At 39.3% G+C, this 23,426-nt stretch overlaps 1 protein-coding gene across 4 annotated transcripts in view; it reads left to right on the forward strand.

The window, feature by feature from the left end:
• Positions 1 to 256: 256 nt before the first annotated feature.
• CR2 (complement C3d receptor 2) overlaps positions 257 to 23,426 on the forward strand; it is a 45,224-nt gene continuing 22,054 nt past the window's right edge. For 2 of the 4 annotated variants that reach the window (XM_055419938.2, XM_055419940.2), the window contains exons 1-13: positions 257 to 411; positions 11,584 to 11,763; positions 13,117 to 13,216; positions 13,628 to 13,713; positions 15,173 to 15,571; positions 17,174 to 17,350; positions 17,431 to 17,533; positions 18,149 to 18,234; positions 19,329 to 19,718; positions 21,518 to 21,706; positions 21,795 to 21,894; positions 22,112 to 22,194; positions 22,899 to 23,306. In XM_055419938.2, coding sequence (XP_055275913.2) covers positions 354 to 411; positions 11,584 to 11,763; positions 13,117 to 13,216; positions 13,628 to 13,713; positions 15,173 to 15,571; positions 17,174 to 17,350; positions 17,431 to 17,533; positions 18,149 to 18,234; positions 19,329 to 19,718; positions 21,518 to 21,706; positions 21,795 to 21,894; positions 22,112 to 22,194; positions 22,899 to 23,306 — 2,359 coding nt within the window. In that variant the 5' untranslated portion in view covers positions 257 to 353. The remainder of the gene's footprint in view (positions 412 to 11,583; positions 11,764 to 13,116; positions 13,217 to 13,627; positions 13,714 to 15,172; positions 15,572 to 17,173; positions 17,351 to 17,430; positions 17,534 to 18,148; positions 18,235 to 19,328; positions 19,719 to 21,517; positions 21,707 to 21,794; positions 21,895 to 22,111; positions 22,195 to 22,898; positions 23,307 to 23,426) is intronic. The other 2 variants (XM_055419941.2, XM_088845159.1) reach the window with 2 other exon arrangements.

The raw sequence follows: 23,426 nt of genomic DNA on the forward strand, positions 1-23,426 counted from the left end.
GTGCTGTTTTGCTTCAGAGCCCTAGCGGCAGAAGTGGATGCCCTGGGCTGCGCGGTCCAAAAAGCTGGAAAGCGACTGCACTGAAGAGTGGAGTCTGAGCCAAACAGTGAATCAGAGTTTCTCCGCCCGCCGGCCCCGGGCCAACCCGCAGCTCCTGCTGCCACCCTCACGGTGCGGTCCCGCCCCCACCAGCCGGCAGGTGTGCACTCAGGCTAGCACGTGGTGCCAGACACTACTTAAGGGCCCACCTTCCCCTGCTTGCAGCTGCCAGCTTCGCTAGCCCTGTCTTCCCGCAGCTGCCGGAGGCTCGCGGGTCTCAGAACGCATTCCGCCGCTGGGGCTGCAGCCGTGGCATGGGCGCCGCGGGCTCGATCTGGGTTTTCTTGACTCTCCTCGCGCCGGGGGTCCTCGGTGAGCTGGGAATGGGATCCTGGAGGTAGGGACGCGTCTGGGGCCGGGCTGGCCTCTGTGCCACGATGCAAAGGAAGCAGTCAAAAGTGAGAAGGTGGGACAACCTTGCCTGCTTCTCGCACGCTTTGGGGCACCTCTCTTGGTCCTGAAGGTCTTCGCTCGCTCCTTCCGTGCTGGGGCCACCAGTATCGCAGGCTGCATGACGAAATGGCACTATGTGATCTGTCCAGTGTGTCCTGTGGCGTGACGTGCGCGCTCCGTGCTCGCCGGGCTCCGAGCCGCCAGGACTCAGCATGTGCTCAGCGCTCTGGGTCCCGCAGGTCTGCGAGCGCTAATGGCTAGACACTTACCCGAAACCTACTCGTGCTGAGTGCAGTTGCATGCTCCGCTAGGCGCGGGAGTTTCTGCACACGCTGAACGCCCTCCTGCCTAGTAAAAACAGCACAACCTCCCGCTGCCTTCCCAGAAAAAGAATAATGTCTGATTCCCTGGCGTGATTCTCATATATGTTTTTAAATTTTGATGTGATATTGGTAGAGAGATCCTAAATGATAAACATCTGGAGCTACTTAGAAAAGCTGATATGTGAATAAAAACTGCAGTTCTTTGTGTTATTTATTGGCAAGGGCACCAGAAAGTGTCATTCAACGTTTATTAAATTTTCTTCATCCAGACTGGCTTAATTTTAAATTGCAATTTAAATTGTAAATTGTAATTTAAGATCGGAGTTTCTTGGTAATACACTAGATATTACTGTCTAATAATTTTCAGAGGACAGTGGATAAGAAATTTACTGTATACAGACCTCAATACCTACGTGACTTTTAGCAAGTCATTTAGTTCCCAAGCCTCAGTTTCTTCATCTTTAAAAGGAAGCTAGTGATAAGCAGCCCTCCCCTTACTGGACTGCCCCAAATATCAGATGAAATTAGGCAAATGAAAACTGGATGTTCGATGTTATTACTAAATGTCAGTAATAAGATGACTATCTGGATCTGTTTTGACAGAACCAGCATTTAAGCTTGACCACTGCCAGCTTGCTAGGGGATATTGCATACTTTGGTTCTATTACAGTTTACTTTGTCAGCTTCCTGACATTCAACTTTTTCCTGACCCTTAATTGAACATTTCCCCAAACCACTATCTTCATCCCTCTCTCTCCTACCTATTAACTCTCTTTGAACAAATGTACTTTCACAACTTTCTCTAACACATCTGTGCGGCATTGCTCCTGACTGGACTTCTTGCCAGTGTTCCATTCGTTTTTCTAAATTTCAGAGAGGATGTTATCTACTGAAAATCAACTTCTTTAGCCACCCTGTCAATTCATTGTCCCCCCAAGGATACCAGAGCATCCCCTTCCAGTACCAGAGCAGGACTGTCCTCAGTCGCTCAACTCCAGACACACGAATGAGCAGGTTTACTGAACCACCAGCTGTCATAACTAGTGTGCTGCTGTTGTTTGTCTTATCATTCTCACACCAATATTCCAATCATTCTCATCATGATTGCCTTTGTAACAACCTCCTTTCTTACAGGTTATTCTGATACCTGTCCAACCTTTCCAATCATGAAAACTAAAATTAAAATATCTTTTTCATTATTTCACTCCCTTGCTCAAAAATCTGAAATGGTTTCCTACTGACTGTGGAATTAAAGTTAAATCTGGTGTCTTCAGCCTTTCAAGCCTTTGGATTTCACTTAAGCATACCCCTCTTGATTCCCCATCACTTCCTGCTCATCTTGCCTGACTGTCACTCCGTTATCTCTTGTTCATGCTCTGCCCATGCCCTCCTCCTGACTTTAGCTCTTACTATGTACCCTCCCCTGTCCATCCCTTGACTCTTGGCCAGTTCCTGCCTCTGAGCATGCTCAAGAAACTCTTGACATTCCTTTTACAAAAAGTATTCATACATGTATTTTTCCAGGTTTATTGAAAGATAATTGATATACATCATTAAGTTTAAGGTGTGGAGTATGATGGTTCGATTTGCACATACTGTACAATGATTACCATATAAGTTTAGTTAACATCCATTTGTTAACACAAGATAAAAAGAAAAGAAAAAAAATTTCTCCTTGTGATGAGAACGTAGGACATCCTCTATTAACAATTTTCCCACACATCATAAAACCATGTTAAATATAGTTATCATGTTGTACATTACATTGCTAAACTTATTTTTCATATAACTGGAAACTTAAAACTTTTGATCATCTTCCTCCAGTTCTCCTCCCATGCTCTGTCTTCAGTAACCGTAAATCAGATCTATTTTTTTCTATGAGTTTGGTATTTTTGTTTTTAGATTCCACATATCAGTGGAATCATACATTATTTGTATATCTCTGACTTATTCACTCAGTATAATGCCTTCAAATATCATCCATGTTGTTGCGAATGGTACGATTTCCTTGCTTTTAATGGCTGAATAATATTCCATTGTATATATTCATCCACAACTTCTTTGTTCATTCATCTGTTGATGGACAACTAGGTTATTTCCATGTGTTGGCTATGTTTACAAGTATAAATAATACCACTATGAACATGGGGGTACAGATATCTTTTCAAGTTAGTGTTTTCATTTTCTTTGTATATATCCCTAGAAATACAATTGTTGAATCATAAGGTAGTTCTATTGTTAATTTTTTAAGGAATTATGATGCCTTTTTATAATACAGGCTTCTGGGTTCCATCTTACCTTCCAGAGAAATGTTTGGGAGTTGGCCTAGGAATCCAAGATTTAACAAGCATTCTAAAAAATTCTGAAGCAAGTGTCTTAAAGACCAAATTTCCTTCTCAGAGTGGTTTCGTCTTTCTCCTTTTGTCTATTTGCATAAACCAATTCAAATTTCCTACACTCTTAAATTTCACTCTTACCTTGACTGACAGCCTCACCTCACCCAACACCAAGGAAACAAAATCATTAAGAGAAATTCCCCTATTTTCCAATCATTTACTTCTGTCTGAAATCAGATCCTTTTCTCTCCTCTGCTTAAAACCTGCCAAGGGTTTCCCATTATGTTGAGACAAAATCCATGTTCCTGAAACTCAATGCCAAGCCTCTGTCTCTCTCTGAAATTCTCTGTATTCCTCACTCACCACCTCTGTTCTAGCCATGCGGACCTTCTTTCTGTTCCTTAATTGGAGTCACACTTGTTTAGATATTGCACTAGGTGTTCCTCTGCTAAATACTTGTCTACAGGTCACCCCTTACCTGTCTCCTCACCATTCAGGTCTCAGACCCACTGTTATTCTTCTCTGACTTTCTGACTCTTACTTGAAGCAGTTCCTGCCCTAGTTCACTCTATCACATAACCATGTTCTTTTTTTCACAGAGCACCTATCATCATATAAAACCTTCTAATTTATTTACTTGTTTGTTCCCTTACCAAACCATGACAGCAAGCCTTTATCTGTCTTATTGCCTGATGAATCCCCAGCATTCGCACATGTCTAGGAGTTCAAGTTCTATTTTCTTCTATAACAACGGAAGAAGTATTCTTCCTCCTGACAAAAGTCAGCTCCTCTTTCTATATCCATGATCACAATCCATCCTCTATTTCCTGTGCAAGGACTTTACCTCTGCAGATATCCCCTGTCTTGTATCATCCATTTGTATCTCTCTCTTGGATGATCCTCACCAGGCCCCAGGGCATCCTTTCTTTGGACTTCTCATTACCCAGTGGCTTCTACTTTTTTGTCCTTTTTCTCATCTTTCTCAGCAGAAATTCTCATTGACTACTTTCTCATGTTTATTTTTCTCATTAATCCTCTCCAGACAGGCTTCTTTCCACACTGTTGTTTTGAAGCTATTCTCATCAAGGTCAGTACTGACCTTCTGCTAACAAATCCAATGGTCGTTTTTCTATCTTTACTTTTCTCAGTCTTTCAGCAAAAGCTGACTGACTTCTGCCTTTTGAAACAGTTTTCATTATCATCTTCCAAAACAGGACACTCTTACCTATTTTTTCTTATTTTTACCTATTTTCTCTGATTACCTTCAGTCTCTTTTGCCCTATCTCTAATATTTTTTTAGAGAGTCTTAGGGTTCAGTCCTGGGCCTCTTCTGTTTTCCTCCATACTTTCTTCCTAGGAGAGCTATCCAGTCTCATGACTTTAAATACTATTTATATGTTGATGACTCATATGTATTATCTGTAGCCCTGAGCTCTCTCCTGAGAGGCAAATTTGTGCATACAATTGCATTTGCATCTTAATTTACACTGAGTGTGTTAAATACACCAAGTCTAAAGTGGAACCAATTTGGTACATTCCCCACAACACACACAGGCATGCACACACACAGACACAGACACAGGTCCATTCCAATCTCAATACATTGTATTACCATCAATAAAGTAGTTCAAATAAAAGCTTAAAAGCTATTTATTAGGTTTTTCCTGGTGGCCCAGTGGTTAAAACTCTGTGTTCCCAATGCAGGGGGCTTTGGTTTGATCCCTGGTCAGGGAAATAGATCCCACATGTTCAAATAAGTCCCAGTGTAGTCAAATAAATGAATAAATAAATAAATTTTGTTTAAAAAAGCCTGGAGCCATTACGGAACACTCCCATTTCCTTAGCCCCACATCTAGTACAATAGAGTCTTACCAATTTTATTTCTATAATGTATTCCAAGTTTATCTGTTTCTCACTATCTCCTTGTATCCAAGCTTTATTTTATTTTATTTGGTCTAATATACTTTAATAGCCTCCAGACTGCACTCCCTACTTCTGAAAGTAAAAGTCCAGTCCATTCTCCATCCAATTACCAGACTATTCTTTTTAAAAGTTAAACCAGATCACATGACTCTCTTGCTTGAACTCTCCAATGACATCCACCCAAAAAACCATGGTGACATCCTACTGTAGACTAAGAAGCCCTGTGCAATTCCTTCTGCTGGACTTTCCAGCTTTATCCCATTCCACTATGATCACCAAATTCCAGCCACACTTGACTTTTGTCTTTGTGACCCCATGGACTGTAGCCCACCAGGCTCCTCTGTTCATTGGAATTCTCCAGGCAAGAATACTGGAGTGGGTAGCCATGCCCTGGGATCTTATCAACTCTAGGATTGAGTGCAGGTCTCCCACATTGCAGACAGATTCTTTACCGTCTGAGCCACCAGGGAAGCCCTAGTCTGTCGCTGCTGCTGCTGCTAAGTTGCGTCAGTCGTGTCCGACTCTGTGCGACCCCATAGATGGCAGCCCAACAGGCTCCTCTGTCCCTGGGATTCTCCAGGCAAGAATACTGGAGTGGGTTGCCATTTCCTTACATAGCAAATCTATCCCTGATCTTAGGCTTCTGCTTAAAATGCTTTTACCCATCACTTTACCTGGCTGACACCTTCTTATCCTTCAGTCATGACTCAAATGTCTATTTTTCATAGGTCTTCCTTAATCATCATAACTGAAGTTGTATGCCATCCTGTCTCCTCCTTTTCCCAGTCCATTACATTTTGATATATCACTCTATTTCCTTTACATATCATTTATTTATTTATAGTCCATCTCCCTCTATTTTAATATAAATTCCATGAACGTGAAAATCCTGTATCTAATATTCACTGATACATGTTCTTTGCTTAAGACAGTATTTTGGTTAATATGCGCACTGGTCATTCAAAAATTATCAAATGGTAAGGAAACCCAGTGTTTTGATATTTGATTATAGTAATTCTCATTATCTATAATATTTTCTCCTCCTACCTGCTGTCTTAAATTTCAGGTTTATTTTTATTATCCTATATATTTGTTCTTAATTCATTTCAAATGGACTTCTAAGCCTGTTCAGGTAAATATCTTTAAACACAAATAAAGAATTAAATATATTTTTGTTCTTTAGAAACTCCTTTGCATACTTAGTTTTAACATGGTTTATGTGATGTATATGTCAATATTTTGTCACTATCTTCTATTTTAGATCCTGTCATTATTTATACTGATGTTTACTCCTGATTTTAAAAAGATTTGAAGAGGATCCAACTTAAGAAAGATAATGTTACTTAATGGTTCATAGTTAACGTTCCCTTTTCTTATGTGGAAAACATGATTTTGGAATTTCTGTCCTCTGACCTGGGATTTTGATAATTTCATTACTAATAAGAGCTGAAAAGTGAAAGTGTTAGTTGCTCAGTCAAGTCTGACTCTTTGTAACCCCATAGACTGTAGCACACCAGGCCCCTCTGTCCATGGAATTTTTCAGGCAAGAAGACTGTAGTGGGCTGCCATTCCTTTCTCCAGGGGATCTTCCCAACCCAGGGATAGACCCTAGGTCTCCTGCATTGCAGGCAGATTCTTTACCATCTGAGCCACAAGGGAAGCCCTACTAATAAGAGTTGGTGTCCTCCAAAATAGAGAAAGTTACTAAGTCTCTTTGAAGATAAGAATTCCTAATATTTCTCATCCAGAAAGTATGATTCTTACTTCATTTCACCCCCAAATGTCACGTTATAAAGTAACTTCTACATTTTACTTCTCCAAGATCTTGGTGGCATCCTAGTCCATGTCATCACTACTGAATAAATCTTGTAAATTCAGATAGGTTTTCAGCTTGTTGAATTATTTAGGGTTGTTCTTATTCACATTGGATACGTATAGGTTATGTCGTTTGGTTAGGATGAATTGATACAAATAATGACAGGGTCGTGAATTTGGTCTTCATTAAGGTCAAACCCTGACTTTCCCCATAGAGTCTTGCTGTTTTGCAAAAGTATGTGCTTGAAGACATATGTAGGTGTTAATGGAAGAAAACAGAGGAGTTGAGAAAAGAAACAGGAGACCTACAGTGTGACATGGGTTCCAACAGTAAAGGCTAGTCTTAGATCGTGTTGACCAGTTCAGTCACTCAGTCGTGTCTGATTCTTTGTGACCCCATGGACTGCGGCACACCAAGCTGCCCTGTCCATTACCAACTCCCAGGGCTTGCTCAAACTCATGTCCATTGAGTTGGTGATGCCATGCAAACATCTCATCCTCCGTTTTCCTCTTCTCCTCCTGTCTTCAGTCTTCCTCAGCACCAGGGTCTTTTCCAAAGAGTTGGTTCTTCCTATCAGGTAGCCAAAGTATTGGAGCTTCAGCTTCAGCATCAGTCCTTCCAATGAATATTCAGGACTGATTTCCTTTAGGATGTACTTGTTGGATCTCCTTGCAGTCCAAGGGATTCTCAAGTGTTTTCTCCAACACCACAGGTCAAAAGCATCAATTCTTTGGTGCTCAGCTTTCTTTATAGTCCAACTCTCAGATCCACACATAACTACTGGAAAAACCATAGCTTTGACTACACAGAACTTTGTTGGCAAAGTAATGTCTCTGCTTTTTAATATGCTGTCTAGATTAGTCATAGCTTTTCTTCCAAAGAGCAAGCGTCTTTTAATTTCATGGCTGCAGTCATCATACGCAGTGATTTTGGAGCCTAAGAAAATAAAGTCTCTCACTGTTTCCATTGTTTCCCCATCTATTTGCCATGAAGTGATGGGACCAGATGTCATGATCTTCATTTTTTGAATGTTGAGATTTAAGCCAGCTTTTTCACTCTCCTCTTTCACTTTCATCAAGAGGCTCTTCACTTCCTCTTCACTTTCTGCCATAAGGGTTGTGTCATCTGCAGATCTGAGGTTATTGATATTTCTCCCAGCAGTCTTGATTCCAGCTTGTGCTTCATCCTGCCCAGCATTTTGCATGATGAACTCTGCATCTAAGTTAAATAGGCAGGGTAACATTATACAGCATTGATATACTCCTTTCCCAGTTTGGAACCAGTCTGTTTTTCCATGTCTTGTTGTAATTGCTGCTTCTTGATCTACATACAGATTTCTCAGGAGACAGGTAAGGTGGTCTGGGATGCCCATTTCTTTCAGAATTTTCCAAAGTTTGTTGTGATCCACACAGTCAAAGGCTTTGGCATAGTCAATAAAGCAGAAAGAGATGTTTTTCTGGAACTCTCTTGCTTTTTCTATGATACAACGGATGTTGGCAATTTGATCTCTTGTTCCTTTGCCTTCTAAATCCAGCCTGAATATCTGGAAGTTCTTGGTTCAGGTACTATTGAAGTCTGACTTGGAGAATTTTGAGCATTACTTTGCTAGGGTGTGAGATGAATGCAACCATGTGGTAGTGTGAACCTGCTTTGGCATTGCTTTTTTATGGGATTGGAATGAATATTGACCTTTCCCAGTCCTGAGAACCACTGAGTCCTGTGACCACTGCTGAGTTTTCCAGATTTGCTGGCATATTGAGTGCAGCACTTTCACAGCATCATCTTTTAGGATTTGAGACAACTCATCTGGAATTCTATCACCTCCACTAGCTTTCTTTGTCATGATGCTTCCTAAGGCCCACTTGACTTCTGAATCCAGGATGTCTGTCTCTAGGTGAGTGATCACACCATTGTGGTTTTCTGGGTCATTAAAATATTTTTTGTGTAGTTCTTCTGTGTATTCTTGCCACCTCTTCTTAATATCTACTGCTTCTGTTAGGTTGATACCATTTCTGTCCTTTATTTTGCCCATCTTTGCATGAAATTTTCCCTTGGTGTCTCTCATTTTCTTGAAGCAATATCTAGTCTTCCCATTCTGTTGTTTTCCTCTATTTCTTTGCATCGAAAACTGAGTAAGGCTTTTATATCTCTCCTTGGTATTCTTTGAAACTCCGCATTCAGATGAGTATATCTTTCCTTTTCTCCCTTGCTTTTCACTTTTTTTCTTTTCTCAGCTATTTGTAAGGCCTCCTCAGGCAACCATTTTGCCTTTTTGCATTTCTTTATCTTGGGAAAGGTTTTGATCACTGCTCTCTGTACAATGTCACGAACCTCCATCCATAGTTCATCAGGGATTCTATCACATCTAATCCTTTGAGTATATTTGTCACTTCCACTGTACAATCATAAGGGATTTGATTTAGGTCATACCTGAATGGTCTAGTGGTTTTCCCTACTTTCTTCAATTTAAGTCTGAATTTTGCAATAAGGAGTTCATGATCTGAGCCACAATCAGCGCCAGGTCTTGTTTTTGCTGAGGGTATAGAACTTCTCCATCTTCAGCTGCAAAGATCAATCTGATTTCAGTATTGACCATCTGGTGATGTCCGTGTGTAGTATCATCTCTTGTGTTGTTGGAAGAGGGTGTTTGCTATGACCAATGCATTCTATTGGTAAAACTCTGTTAGCCTTTGCCCTTTCATTTTGTACTCCAAGGCCAAATTTGCCTGTTACTCCAGGTATCTCTTGACTTCCTACTTTTGCATTCCAGTCCCCTATGATGAAAAGGAAATCTGTTTTTTTTTTTTTTGGTGTTAGTTCTGGAGGGTCTTTTAGGTCATCATAGAACCATTCAACTTCAGCTTCTTCGGCATTATTGGTTGGGGATTACTTGAATTATTGTGGTATTGAATGGTTTGCATTGGAAATGAACAGAGACCATTCTGTCATTTTTGAGATTGCACCCAAGTACTGCATTTCAGATTGTTCTGTTGACTATGAGGGCAACTTCATGTCTTCTAAGCGATTCTTGCTTACAGTAGTAAATATGATGATATTCTGAATTTAATTCTCCCATTCCAGGCCATTTTAGTTCACTGATTTCTAAAATGTTGATGTTCACTCTTGCCATCTCCTGTTTGATCACTTCCAATTTTCCTTAATTCATGGACCTAAGATTCCAGGTTCCTGTGCCATATCCTTCTTTACAGCATCAGACTTTACTTCCATCACCAGTCATGTCCCCAACTAGGTGGTCCTTTCGTTTTGACTCAGTCTCTTCATTCCTTTTGGAGTTATTTCTCCACTCTTCTCCAGTAGCATATTGGGCATCTACTGACCTGGGGATTTCGGCTTTCAGTGTCTTATCTTTTTGCCTTTTCATACTCTTTATGGAATTCTCAAGGCAAGAATACTGAAGTGGTTTGCCATTCCCTTCTCCAGTGGACAACATTTTGTAAGAACTCCCCCTATGCCCTACACAGCATGGCTCACTGTTTCCTTGAATTAGACAAGGCTGTGGTCCATGTGAACAGATTGGTTAGTTTTCTGTGACTGGTTTTCATTCTCTCTGCCCTCTGAAGGAGAAGGATAAGAGGCTGATGGAAGCTTCCTGATGGGGGAGACTGACTGTGGGGGAAACTGGGTGTTGTTCACATGGGTAGGGCCATGCTCAGTAAATCTTTAATACAATTTTCTGTGCATGGGCTTGGCTGTGTTCCCTCCCTGTTGTTTGGCCCACGCCTCCACCAAAGACTCCTGTCTATATGACTCCACCAATAGAAGTGTTGGCTACAAAAAGGCTGGAACCAGCTATAACCTTGGGAGTTCTATTTCCCTTTGTGTCAGTTAGTCCATGTTTGAACTTAGACTTGCACCTGTAACTGTTTCAGATTTGTTTGAAAAAGGAGATTTATAGATTTGATATTCAAATAAACCATCATTCTGGAATTGAAACTTGAACTGTCTTCCATATCTAGGAAAAATTCTTTTCAAGGTACATTCTTAATCATCAGGGCATTACAGTTTTTTTTTTTCTCATCTCCTAGAATAAGATTTGTTTCTTCTTCATCATCATAATCACAATTACCTTAAGTTACAGGGACATATCTTGAAACAACTATCTCCTTTTATCTGGTACCCATCAGAAAGTATTTACTAAACACTTTTGGGGGTATATTACTCCATTAGATTAATGGAAAAAAATAATGAAGAATAAAAATGGAGAATCCTATTTTCTCCTTGCTAGGACCTAAAGGTTTAAAGACTAAAATAGGAATGTTAATTCAAAAAAATAATTTTGGAGGTTCTTACATGAAATGAGCTTACAAGATCTGATATACTTGATATACTTGTTTCTTGTGATGTCGCAGAAAAGTTTTTATACCATTTTAGTTTTTATTTATGAGATGTTATAAAGGTGGAACACCAGGGTCTTTATGGAATTTTATTAAAAACTTATTTTCTCCAGCTCTTCTTCTGAAGTCTGTCATAAAAAGTCTTTGAACTCCTGAGCTTGTTTCCCTGTATATGCATTCATACTGTAAGATACATTTTCTTTGACCCTCCCAAATATCTACATATTAGATTTAATTTCTAAAGATCAAATTTGTCATTGTAACTGGGGGCCATACAGAAGCATGGTAGAGATTTTAGCCTCTCTTAGTTTTGATATTCCTGTGATCTTTGTCTCTAGGTCAGTGTAAATTCCTGCCAAGGTATCCTTTTGCTAAGCCTAAAATTCAGAGTGATCAGTCTGAGTTTGCTGTTGGCAAAACTTGGGAATATGAATGCCTTCCTGGGTATTTTAAGAAGTCATTTGTTGTCACCTGCCTAAAGACCTCCAAGTGGTCAAATGCTCAGCAATTCTGTAAACGTGAGTAATCTGTAATAGAAGAATCTTTGAGTCTATAGCATGTCTCTATGGGCTAACCTGTAATTTTTAAGATAAAAGATAAGAAAATTAGTCGGTAATCTCAAATGAATGGGTTCCTAGGTTTTCCATGTTTTCTTTTACTCCTAAGGGTATTAGATATTGGGTATTGGAGTTAAATCATCACAGCTGGCCAACTCTGTTTATCCTATAATCTCCACGACTTTGTTCTATGGTCTCTGTATTGTATTCCAGTGATCTTAAAAGTTAGTATATTAGTATATACTAGTATAAACTAATACTAATATTAGTTTCACCTCAGTCGTACCCAATTTAATTCAAGAAATATTTGAGTAATCACTAGGTATAAAGCATTAAGCTAGATGGTGGGGTTGGGGAGAGATATATAAATTAATCTGCTAGTCTCTGTCTTTGGGGAGCTCCTATATTATTTGTAGAGACTGGCTTTTAAGCAAACACTGTACTATGGTATAATTTCTTTTATCTATAGAGATAAAATTATATGACATCACAGAGAAGTAAATAATAAGTGCTATCTAGGAGAACAGGGAAATCTGGGCATTACAGACAGAAAAAATAGTATATGTCAACATATAAAGATATGGAAGAACATGATGTCTTTGGAAAATAGAAAATAGAGAAAAAAATTGTGGCTGGAACATAAGGCTCATGGTGAGAAACAGTAGATGGTGAGGACTGGAACTTAACTGTGGTGGGTCATACATTCTTTTCCAATGAGCATTGGTAAGTGATTGTAAGTTTTTGAATGTGGGGAGTGGCATGACTGCACTTGTTATTCTGAATGATAATGTGTGCAGTGGCATAAAACATGTGCTGGTCCAGTGGCAACCAGCATTAGAAAGGTAAATTTTATTACTCGGTGATCTAATAAGAGATTTTAGCAGTAGCAAAATAATTGGTTTGGAGAGAGATTTCTGGAATCTAGTCATGAAAACTTGATGATCAATTGAATTAAGGACAGCTGGTAAATAATGAGCTACAGAAAGGAAATGATAACTTTTTTTTTTTTTTAAGCCACAAGACTTGCTAGATGGTGCCATCAACTGACAGAGTATAAAAGGGGGAAGTAGAGACTATAAATTATGGTTGACCACAAATAATATTTTCATCCATGCTTAGAAATATAGACTACATGTTTTAAACAAATAATGTTATGGAGTTGAAAGATAAAAGCTTTCTAAATGTCCAAAATTTCCTTGCATAAGCATGAGTAGGCTACTCAGCAAGTCCAGTCAGATTGGAATTTAATAAAAGCAGAAACAAATCCCCAAAATCCCAATCCCCAATTTTTTTCTGTTTTGTTCTCACTTGTAGGTAAATCATGCACGGTTCCTAGAGAACTCCTCCATGGCTTCGTCCATACACCTCAGGGTATTGCGTTTGGGGCCACAATTACATTTTCTTGTGACAAAGGGTGAGTCGGCAGGAGACATCTCCAGAGTACATGGGTATTAGAACAGTAGTTTCAATAGAGATCATTTGTCTTCCAGAAAAAAAGATATGAGTAATTGCCACCCACCCTTAAAGATAGATAAATAAAAGGAGAATCGCCTCTCTGATATGCTCCAGGGAGAACTGTTTAGGATGACCCACGAGAGAGGATCCCTAGAAGAGAAGAAATCTGTGCTACTCCTCTTCCAATTTAGTGACCAGGAGGTCAAATTTCATTTGTCTTTAGATTATTGAATCTTATGGATGTGTCCATAGTCTTTCACCATTACTTTCACCATGATATTCTATTCTTTGCCATTCTTGCAGTGGAAAAAGATCTAAGGTTTTGTAAAATGTCCAGCTGGGAGATGATCACTCATCTCTTTATCTTTAGATATCGACTCATTGGTGATTCATCTGCTACATGTATTATCTTAGACAATACGGTAACCTGGGATAAGGACCTACCCCTTTGTGAATGTGAGTAGAATTGTCCCTCTTGAGGGAAAGTGGGCGTTTACACATCAAGATAAGTACCCAGGAAGGTTACACTTGTTCTGAGCAGATCTGGACACAAATCTGTGATTTATTTTCTTCCATGCCCCTGATCCCACTACCCTCTCTTTTGCTTACTGTACCTTGATGGTAAGTTAGTTCACAGTGAATAAGTGCTCAAGTCTAAAATATGCCACAAGACTCCACACTACCAGCTTAAATCTATGCAGAATGTATGGCACTCTAAGTACCTTTTGTAAGAGTTTATTTGTACTCTGGGGGTGAGGACTGGTGACTAGGTCATATTTAGGGGGTTTTATTAGGCCGGTTCTATGTATCTTCCTACCTTGCTACTTTTCATTTAGAACCATCTTTGAGATGAGCTTACGGAATTTCAGCAATATGGGTTAATTGTAGGTGAAGTGGAAGTTTGGTTTGCAAGAGTTAAGACAAAATTCCCAGAAGATATAACGTTTAGTTTTTTATTTTTATTTTAATTAGGGGCTAATTACTTTACAATATTGTATTGGTTTTGCCATACATTGACATGAATCTGCCCCAGGTGTACATCTGTTCCCCATCCTGAACCCCCTCCCACCTCCCTCCCCATATCATCCCTCTGGGTCATCCCAGTGCACCAGCACTGAGCACCCTGTCTCAAGCATCGAACCTGAACTGGTGATCTGTTTCACATATGATAATATACATGTTTCAAAGCTATTCTCTCAAATCATCCCACCCTCGCCCTCTCCCACAGAGTCCAAAAGACTGTTCTATACATCTGTGTCTCTTTTGCTGTCTTGCATATAGGGTCATCATTACCATCTTTCTAAATTCCATATATATGCGTTAGTATACTGTATTGGTGATTTTCTTTCTGATTTACTTCACTCTGTATAATAGGCTCCGGTTTCATCCACCTCGTTAGAATTGATTCAAATGTATTCTTTTTAATAGCTGAGTAGTATTCCATTGTGTATATGTACCAGAGCTTTCTTATCCATCAGTCTGCTGATGGACATCTAGGTTGCTTCCATGTCCTTGCTATTATAAACAGTGTTGTGATGAACATTGGGGTACACATGTCTTTTTCAATTCTGGTTTCCTCGGTGTGTATGTCCAGCAGTGCGATTGCTGGATCATATGGCAGTTCTATTTCCAGTTTTTTAAGGAATCTCCACACTGTTCGCCACAGTGGCTGTACTAGTTTGCATTCCCACCAACAGTGTAAGAGGTTCCCTTTTCTCCACACCCTTTCCAGCATTTATTGTTTGTAGACAGTTTGATAGCAACCATTCTGACTGGCATGAAATGGTACCTTATTGTGGTTTTGATTTGCATTTCTCTGATAATGAGTGATGTTGAGCATCTTTTCATGTGTTTGTTAAAGAAGATATAACATTTAAATACCTTCTCTCTTTTCCTACCTATCACACCACCAAAGCTATTCCTTGTGAGCCACCCCCAGCCATCTCTAATGGAGACTTTTACAGCAGCAATAGAGACTACTTTTACTATGGAATGGTGGCTACTTATCATTGCCGTGTTGGACAGAATGGGAAAAAGCTGTTTGACCTCGTGGGTGAGAAGTCAATATATTGCACCAGCAAAGACAATCAAGTTGGCATCTGGAACAGCCCTCCCCCTCAGTGTATTCCTGTAGTCAAATGCCCAATTCCAGAAGTTGAAAATGGAGCTATGGCATCTGGATTTAGGCAGTCATTTTCCTTAAATGATTCCGTGATGTTTAAGTGCAAGCCTGGCTTTACCATGAAAGGCAGCAGCACAGTATGGTGCCAACCAAACAGCAAATGGAATCCTCCACTGCCAAAGTGCTTAAAGGGTGAGTTGGGCTGCAACTTTGGGGATCTAGAAATAAAATGAGATTTTGAGAGAGATAGATGTAGGATACCTATGAGAAGAGGATGATAAAGACAGTGTATGTTGTTGGATATCCTGGTTAAAGAATTTAAAAGTAGCTAGACAAAGCTTCATAAATTTTCTAAAATATATTTATTACAGTACTACATACATATAGGTATACAAAAGCTTTTCTACTATGCTTGATAAAGGCTTGAGAAAGAACAGCAGCAATAACAACAAAAAAGAGATGGAGAAATTGGAAAACATAAACTAAGCGAAATGGGAGCACTGCATATGAAATAGAAAAGATGCAACAAACAAGACAAAAGTAAGAGATCATCTGATAGTTCAGTTGTTTTTAAACATATCTGCTCATTAGAAACACGCATGGAGCTCTCCAGAGAAAAGTAGCAATACCTGGACATTTTTATTTTTCAAAAAAATCCAAAATAATCCTGCTGTGTATCTGGATTTTAAAAAGTAAAATTCAAGTTTTTCTTTTAAATAATAGTTTTAATAATATAGAATTCTGTTATTTTCTGTTGACCAATCATGATACAGTGGCATTACCTGAATAATAGTTGCATAATCACAGTAGTAAAAGATGTTTATCAGTTTTCACAATCAATAGCTAGACAAAAATTAAAAGATAACTATAATTTTATAATGGAGACATGATTAACTGAACAATATAAAATAATTACATATGATTTGGGGGGTTAAGTAGGGTGATGTGGTAATTGGGAAAGAAAGAATTTAAAAGTAAACTTTGAAAGTAGTACCTAAATGTTGAAGAGATGAGAAATTTACTATATTCTGGGACCGAACTAGATATACATTAATTTAGGGGAAATCAGAAGACACTAAAAAAAAAAAAAGCAGATAGTACCAGAGCAATGATCAAAGATTTCTATATGATTAAAATTGTATGTGGTTAGATTTTATTTAAATGAGGATAAAATAAACTCTTAATCCCATTAGCCAGTCCAGTGGGGGAAACTGACTGATCAGAATTTGATTCAAATTACTGTGGACTTTATACATTCTCCTATTGAAAAATGTAGCCTTTATGGAATAAGGTTAGAATTAAGATTGAGTCACTTCCCCCATTTCCCCTCTTTCCCCTACTTTTATTGAGAAATGCCCGACTTACTAAAAACCTGGCACCATTGGGAGTTCCTTCCCCAAGACTTAGACACTTCATCAGTGGTATGGGGACCAGGAAGAAAGGGGAGATTTCCGTGGTAAAAAAAAAAAAGGCATTATAATAGTTTGGTTCCCTTGGCTACAGTATTAGTGAAAGGATATCCAGTTAAATAAAACAGGAAAGTGATGAGGAGGGGTCATATTTCCTGGCGTAGATCAAGATACAGAGGAGATAGATGCAAAGTTCATCGTGTCTAAAATACGTAGCATATGGTAGCCCCACTCTGTCTCACCCAAAAGAGTGTCTGCCTTACACTTAGGAGGGCTGACATGACCACCTTCATCTAACTCCTGCCAACCCTAAATTGGCTTAGGTTGTAGAGAAGAAAGTTCTTATTTTAGAAATAACAGGCCTCTGGTCCTGTTCTCTTCTCAGGGTGTCTACCACCTCCACATACCCACCATGGTAATTATAACCAATTGGATGAGGAATTCTTTGCAGTTGGACAGGAAGTGTCCTACAGCTGTGAGCCTGGCTACACTCTTGTTGGAACTAACCCTATACAGTGTACATCCTTGGGAACATGGAGCCACCTAGCACCCAAATGTGAAGGTGCATGAAGGTCTATCTCATTTCAAGGAAACTCAGTTGTTCTGACTCTTCATGTGCCAGCCTTGTTTCTTTTTCCCTAGTGAAATCATGTGGTGACATTCCAAACCAACTTCTCCATGGTCGTGTGGTAGCTCCTCCTAATCTCCAGCTTGGGGCAGAGGTTTCATTTGTTTGTGATAAAGGGTGAGTGCAAAGTGATCCATAGCTAGTCATTGCAAAGTGTGACCTTTAAAGACAGTTACATTTCTTTGGTTCTGATTTTCTCTCTCCTTTTCTTTGCCTTTTATGATTATGAATTCTGTTATTAAAAGAATCCCATTTATTTCCTCCAAATGTGTGCATGGTCAGCCAAAGTTGGGAATTGTCCTTTCATCATTTGCAAAGGCAAAGATTAGGCTCAGAAGTTAAGGTTTCTTTTATGGAGACGGAATAGAGGTTGAGGGTTCAATAAGAGGGGCTCTTTGAAGTGAGCTTAGGAAACAAAGTCTTTGATGTTTTCTTCACTAGGAACTAAGGTTGTTTCCTTCTAACTGTCAAGAAAATCTTAACATTTGGATGCTGAAGATTAAAGCAAGAACTCAAAAGAAAACAGACCATCAGGACTGTTTACTCTGTGTTTTTAGCTGGTCTGAAGTCTTCATATAGCTTAGCTGATTCACAATCTTGGACTTTTTCCTTAAGGAAAATTCTTATGAAAATAGAGCCCGTTAATACCACACTCTTGAAAGAAGTGCTTAGTTCCATGTAAAGGAGGGTTGATTTGTTCTGGTGATAATGTGCTGCCCCTTATTGTTTAAGGTACCGGTTAAATGGCCAGTCTTCTAGTCAGTGTGTCTCACAAGGAATGAGAGTACTCTGGAGTAATAAGTTTCCTGTCTGTGAACGTGAGTAGAAAGCAAAAATAATCAAGTATGGATTGTGCCTCTTGATTTTTGGTGTGTTCTCATGCATTTATCAATTATAAAATCTTATCAACATGTATGCTTTGAACACATATATGCCACCCTTCTGTATGTTCTAGAATGCAGGCCAAAACTAAATTTATTCAATTGACTACAAATGGTGTTGAGTATTCTATGTGTATAAGGATAAAGGCTCTCAAAAGTTACTCCTACTGAAAATGAATAGCACTGATGCACTGACATGGTTATGCCACTTCCTCATCTGATGAGCAAATCTTGGAGCTAAATGGAAATCAACCAGAAGTTTCAGAGGTTGGCAGTTTTCTCTTTATTCTGAGACTCACTCAGGAAAAGTGTACATATACTAACACAGATATAAACAATTAATATTCTTCATGCCCATTAGGACAAGTAAATAAAAGATATTATTTGAAACCATTTCCTGTGGCTTCTTCAAAGGAGACAAGCATTAAAAGAAGACAGTTGACTTGCAGTGAGGATGCAGTACCTTTTGTAACAGGACAGAATGTGGTCTCTATACTTATAGCCCCAGTTGTGTTTGAAATAGGTGTTGCATAATTAGCATGTTCCAGGTATTGTACTTGTCCTTTTCAGCTACTTTTATCTTACTAGATTAAGAAACTGAGGCTTAAAGAGGGTGAGACTTGCTTAAGGTCATGCAGCTATTGAATGACTGTGGGGATTTGAAACCAGGCCTATTGAGCCCAAATTGTACACATGTGATTAGTATGTCATTAACATTATTTTCATGTACTATTTACTTTTTGTTTCATTATTAAAGCTGATTAGACACAGAACTATTCAATAAATTCCTGTTTCATTGTTATTGTTTGGTTCTAATTGCTTTTTTTGCTGAAGATCAAGAGAAAGGTAAGAATTTAGCAGCTAAGTGACAGCTCTTACTGAGCTGTCAGAATGAGTTATGAATAAGAAATTATACAAATTTTGAATCTATTTCTGAAACAGTGACATGACCTATATTTGGATCTTTTATCTAAATTTGAATCTTATTTTCATGATCAGTGTGACCACATATTTTCTTTTCTACTTTGCAGGGATTTTTTGTGACCCTCCTCCTTCTATCAAAAATGGACGCAGTAGTTATCATTCTGGTCCTGTAGCTCTTAACGCTGTGGTGACCTACTCATGTCCCAGTGCCTTCCGCCTCATTGGAGAAAAACACCTTTTTTGTATAAGTAAAGACAATGTGAATGGAATCTGGGATAAAGCTCCTCCTATCTGTCAATATTATAATAGAAATTCTGTTTGCTCCGAACCCATAGTACCAGGGGGATACCGAACTAAAACATCTAGACCACCATTCAGACATGGTGATGCTGTGACATTTTCCTGTAATGCCAATTTCACCATGAAAGGAAACAAAACTGTTTGGTGCCAAGCAAATAGAACGTGGGGTCCGACACCATTACCAATCTGTGAGAGTGGTGAGTAGAATGAAAATAAATCAGGAGCTTGGAGCCTTGATTTCCTGTGCAGGTTAAGTTTGGTATCATTCTGAAGGAAGGACAGTGTGAATGTGTAAATGGTAAAGGTGGAGGGAGGAAGCAAGGGAAAGGGTGAAAATTACAGTTTCCTGTTTTTTCTTAGTTGTAGAGGGATATAAATGTTCATTCATTAATAGTGCAAAGAATTTTAAAATATAATGGGAAAATCTAACTGAACACACCTGATAATTGAATGGAATGTCTCACAGCAATGCAGGCCAGAGTTAGTTTGGACTGTGGGAAGCGGATAGTTTAAACTGTCCATCTAGGGTATTGTCAAATGAAAAGAAATGTGGGATCTTAGAGCAAAAACACACCAAGTGGATTTAAAATTTATAAGAGCTATTAATGTAGTATGGCAGAAATGATTTACCATTCCCTTTGACCTCTATATATACTTTCTGAGTGATCCACACTATCTTCCAAACTCATCTCCTAAGCCATAACATTTCAAATCAAGTAACTTTGAAAATGGACATGAGTTTGAGCAAACTCCAGGAGATAGTGAAGGACAGGGAATTCTGGTATGCTGCAGTCCATTGGGTTGCAGAGTTGGACATGACTTAGTGACTGAACAATGACAACTTTGAGAATAGGAACTACTGTAAGCTCTTCCTTTCCTTCTTATTTTGTTTGACACTGCATTCTCAGCTTAACTGAATTTCAGTTATGTAATTGGGGGCTTCCCTGGTGGCTCAGAGGTTAAAGCATCTGCCTCCAATGCGGGAGACCCAGGTTCGATCCCTGGGTCGGGAAGATCCCCTGGAGAAGGAAAGAGTAAGCCACTCCAGTATTCTCCCATGGACGGAGAAGCCTGGTAGGCTACAGTCAACGGGGTCGCAAAGAGTCGGACACGACTGAGCGACAGAACGGAACGGAACGGAATTATGGGAACCGGCAATATTTGACAAAAATTGTACTATCAAAATATGACTCTATCTATAAAATCTTGGAGGCATTCTGAAGATAGTCCCAAATGAGGTAACCATGGAAAACAATTGTGTGTGTGTTTGATAGTCAGTCAATCACGTCTGACTCTTTGAGACCCAAAGATTGGAGTCTGTAAAGCTCTCCTGTCCATGGAATTATCCAGGCAAGAATACTGGAGTGGGTTTCCATTCCCTTCTCCATGGGATCTTCCTGATCTAGGGATGGAACCCAAGTCTCCTGCATTGCAGGCAGATTCTTTACCATCTGAGCCATCAGGGAAGCTTGGAAAACAATTAAGTCTTTATAAACACTTAGATAGGCCTCTATGTATTGACATGGAAAGATATAGATTATTAAACAAATAAAGCAAGGCATTGAATAATATGTATTGAGCATCACACACAGCAAAAATGTGTGTATATATAACACATACAGGATAAAAAAGCGATATTACTGATATCTGGCAGGATAATCTTATAAATAACAGCATGCTACTTTTGGAGCATAGAATAGGCTTAAGGGTAGAATGGGAGTGTGAGTGAAAAATGGACTTTATTTTTTGGTAATTGAAGGTTTTCACATGGAAAATATAATTCATGAATTGTAACTAAAAGATAATGCACTATTTGTAGTATAAAATGGATATAATTAAACCACACTTGTTTAATCTTTAAAAGACTGAGTTGAAAATTAATAATGACTGTTTGCCATAGATCATGTAGCATTTATTTGTATGTATGTACTAAATCAAAATAAAGACTATAAACATACTGTTATCTGATGACCTTTTTCCTAATGTGTGTGTAAAGATATTCCCCTGGAGTGTCCATCACTTCCCACAATTGCCAATGGGCATCACACAGGGGAGAGTGTTGGCTCCTTTGCCCCAGGATTGACTGTGACCTACAGTTGTGAACCTGGTTATTTACTTCTTGGAGAAAACACCATTCATTGTTTGTCTTCAGGAGACTGGAGTGCTGTTGCTCCCACATGTAAAGGTACTCTAAATTGACAATCATCTGTGTTAAGAATTTGGGCTTTTATGTTACTTGCCATATTTTGCTCATCTTTGGCTTGCTTTCTTAGAGGCACAGTGTGAACCTCCACGACCATTTCTCAATGGGCAGATAAAGAGGCCCACTAGTTTTGGGGTTGGTGCAACTGTGAACTTTTCCTGTAATGAAGGGTGAGTGTCCAGAGGTCTGATGGGATTTCATTCATTTGACTTATGTGTGCATGGTGTGAATTGTGAAACTATGAGGGTTGATGGACAACTTGAGGTTGTAAGAGATAATGCTGATAAAAAGAAGTTAGTGCCCACAAATTAAGTGAATTTATCTTGGATTTTTAATAGAGGTTTTCATTCTGCCTAATCATTCTGAATGACCTCCTTTTGTCTCCAGGTATCGGTTACAAGGACCACTTTCTAGTCAGTGTGTAATTGTTGGACAGCGTACTTTTTGGACCAGGATGCCAGCATGTGAAGGTAAGTTCGGCAACTGTAGTTCGTAACTTGCTCCTTGGCCAGAGGTTCAGCAAGACACTGCATTCTCAGCTTAACTGAAAGGTTTTTGTCCAGTTGTTACTATACAGGATTTCTTACAGAACAAAAATCTCCTCCAGAGATCTTCATCTTTTCATACTGTTCACGGGGTTATCAAGGCAGGAATACTGAAGTAGTTTGCCATTTCCTTCTCCAGTGGATCATATTTTTTCAGAACTCTCCACCATGACCGTCCATCATGGGTGGCCCTGCACAGCATGGCTCATAGTTTCACTGAATTGCACAGGCTGTGAAGAGATCTTTAGATTTTAAGGGATATATTCTTCACTGAAGCATCCTTGTATTATCTCTTTATCTTTTGCTTACTCAGGTAAAATAGGGTTCCTGAGCATTTCTTTCTCTGAAAGCTATGTATAGTTGCCATCCATGCCATGCACATAATGGAGATTATATACTTGGTAAAATAAATAAAAGGATCAGCAAAGTAGATATATTCAGGAACAAAATTTTAGATCATACTTTCTGAATTATTTTGCTGTAGCTGCTTTGACAGATTCATTACAGATTCAAACACTACTGTTCCTGAACCCAGGATGTGAGAAACCTAGAAACACCTAGAAACACCGGAGATGTTCTTTGTTGACAGTACAGCTGTAATCTTGTCAATTCTCTCTCTAATTTTCTAGAAATTCTTTGCCCATCACCTCCTCCTATACTCAATGGAAGACGTACAGGCACCTCTTCAGTGATCTTTCGATATGGAAGCACAGTCAGTTACGCCTGTGACCCAGGCCCAGAGAAAGGAGTGAACTTCATCCTCATTGGGGAGAGAACTATCCATTGTACCACCGATAGTCAGAAGACTGGGACCTGGAGTGGACCTGCCCCACGCTGTGAACTTTCTGTTTCTGAGGTTTGGTGTCCACCTCCTCAGATCCCAAGAGGCCAAATATCATCTGGGCAGAAAGATCAATATTCCTATAATGACACTGTGATATTTGCTTGCATATTTGGCTTTACCATGAAGGGTAGCAAGGCAGTCCGATGTAATGCCCAAGGCACATGGGAACCATCAGTACCAGTCTGTGAAAAGGGTGGGTATTCCAATGTTCAGAATAAATGCTACTGATTCCTTCTTTAGAAACATTAGAGAAGGTGTTTTGGACTTCAGCAGGACCTTTTCCAGCTTCTAGTCCCCCCAACTATACCAAGTA

The sequence above is a fragment of the Moschus berezovskii genome, chromosome 17 (genome assembly GCF_049115385.1).
Source record: "Moschus berezovskii isolate FMDL1 chromosome 17, NW_MosBer_1.0, whole genome shotgun sequence".
Lineage (NCBI taxonomy): Eukaryota > Metazoa > Chordata > Mammalia > Artiodactyla > Moschidae > Moschus > Moschus berezovskii.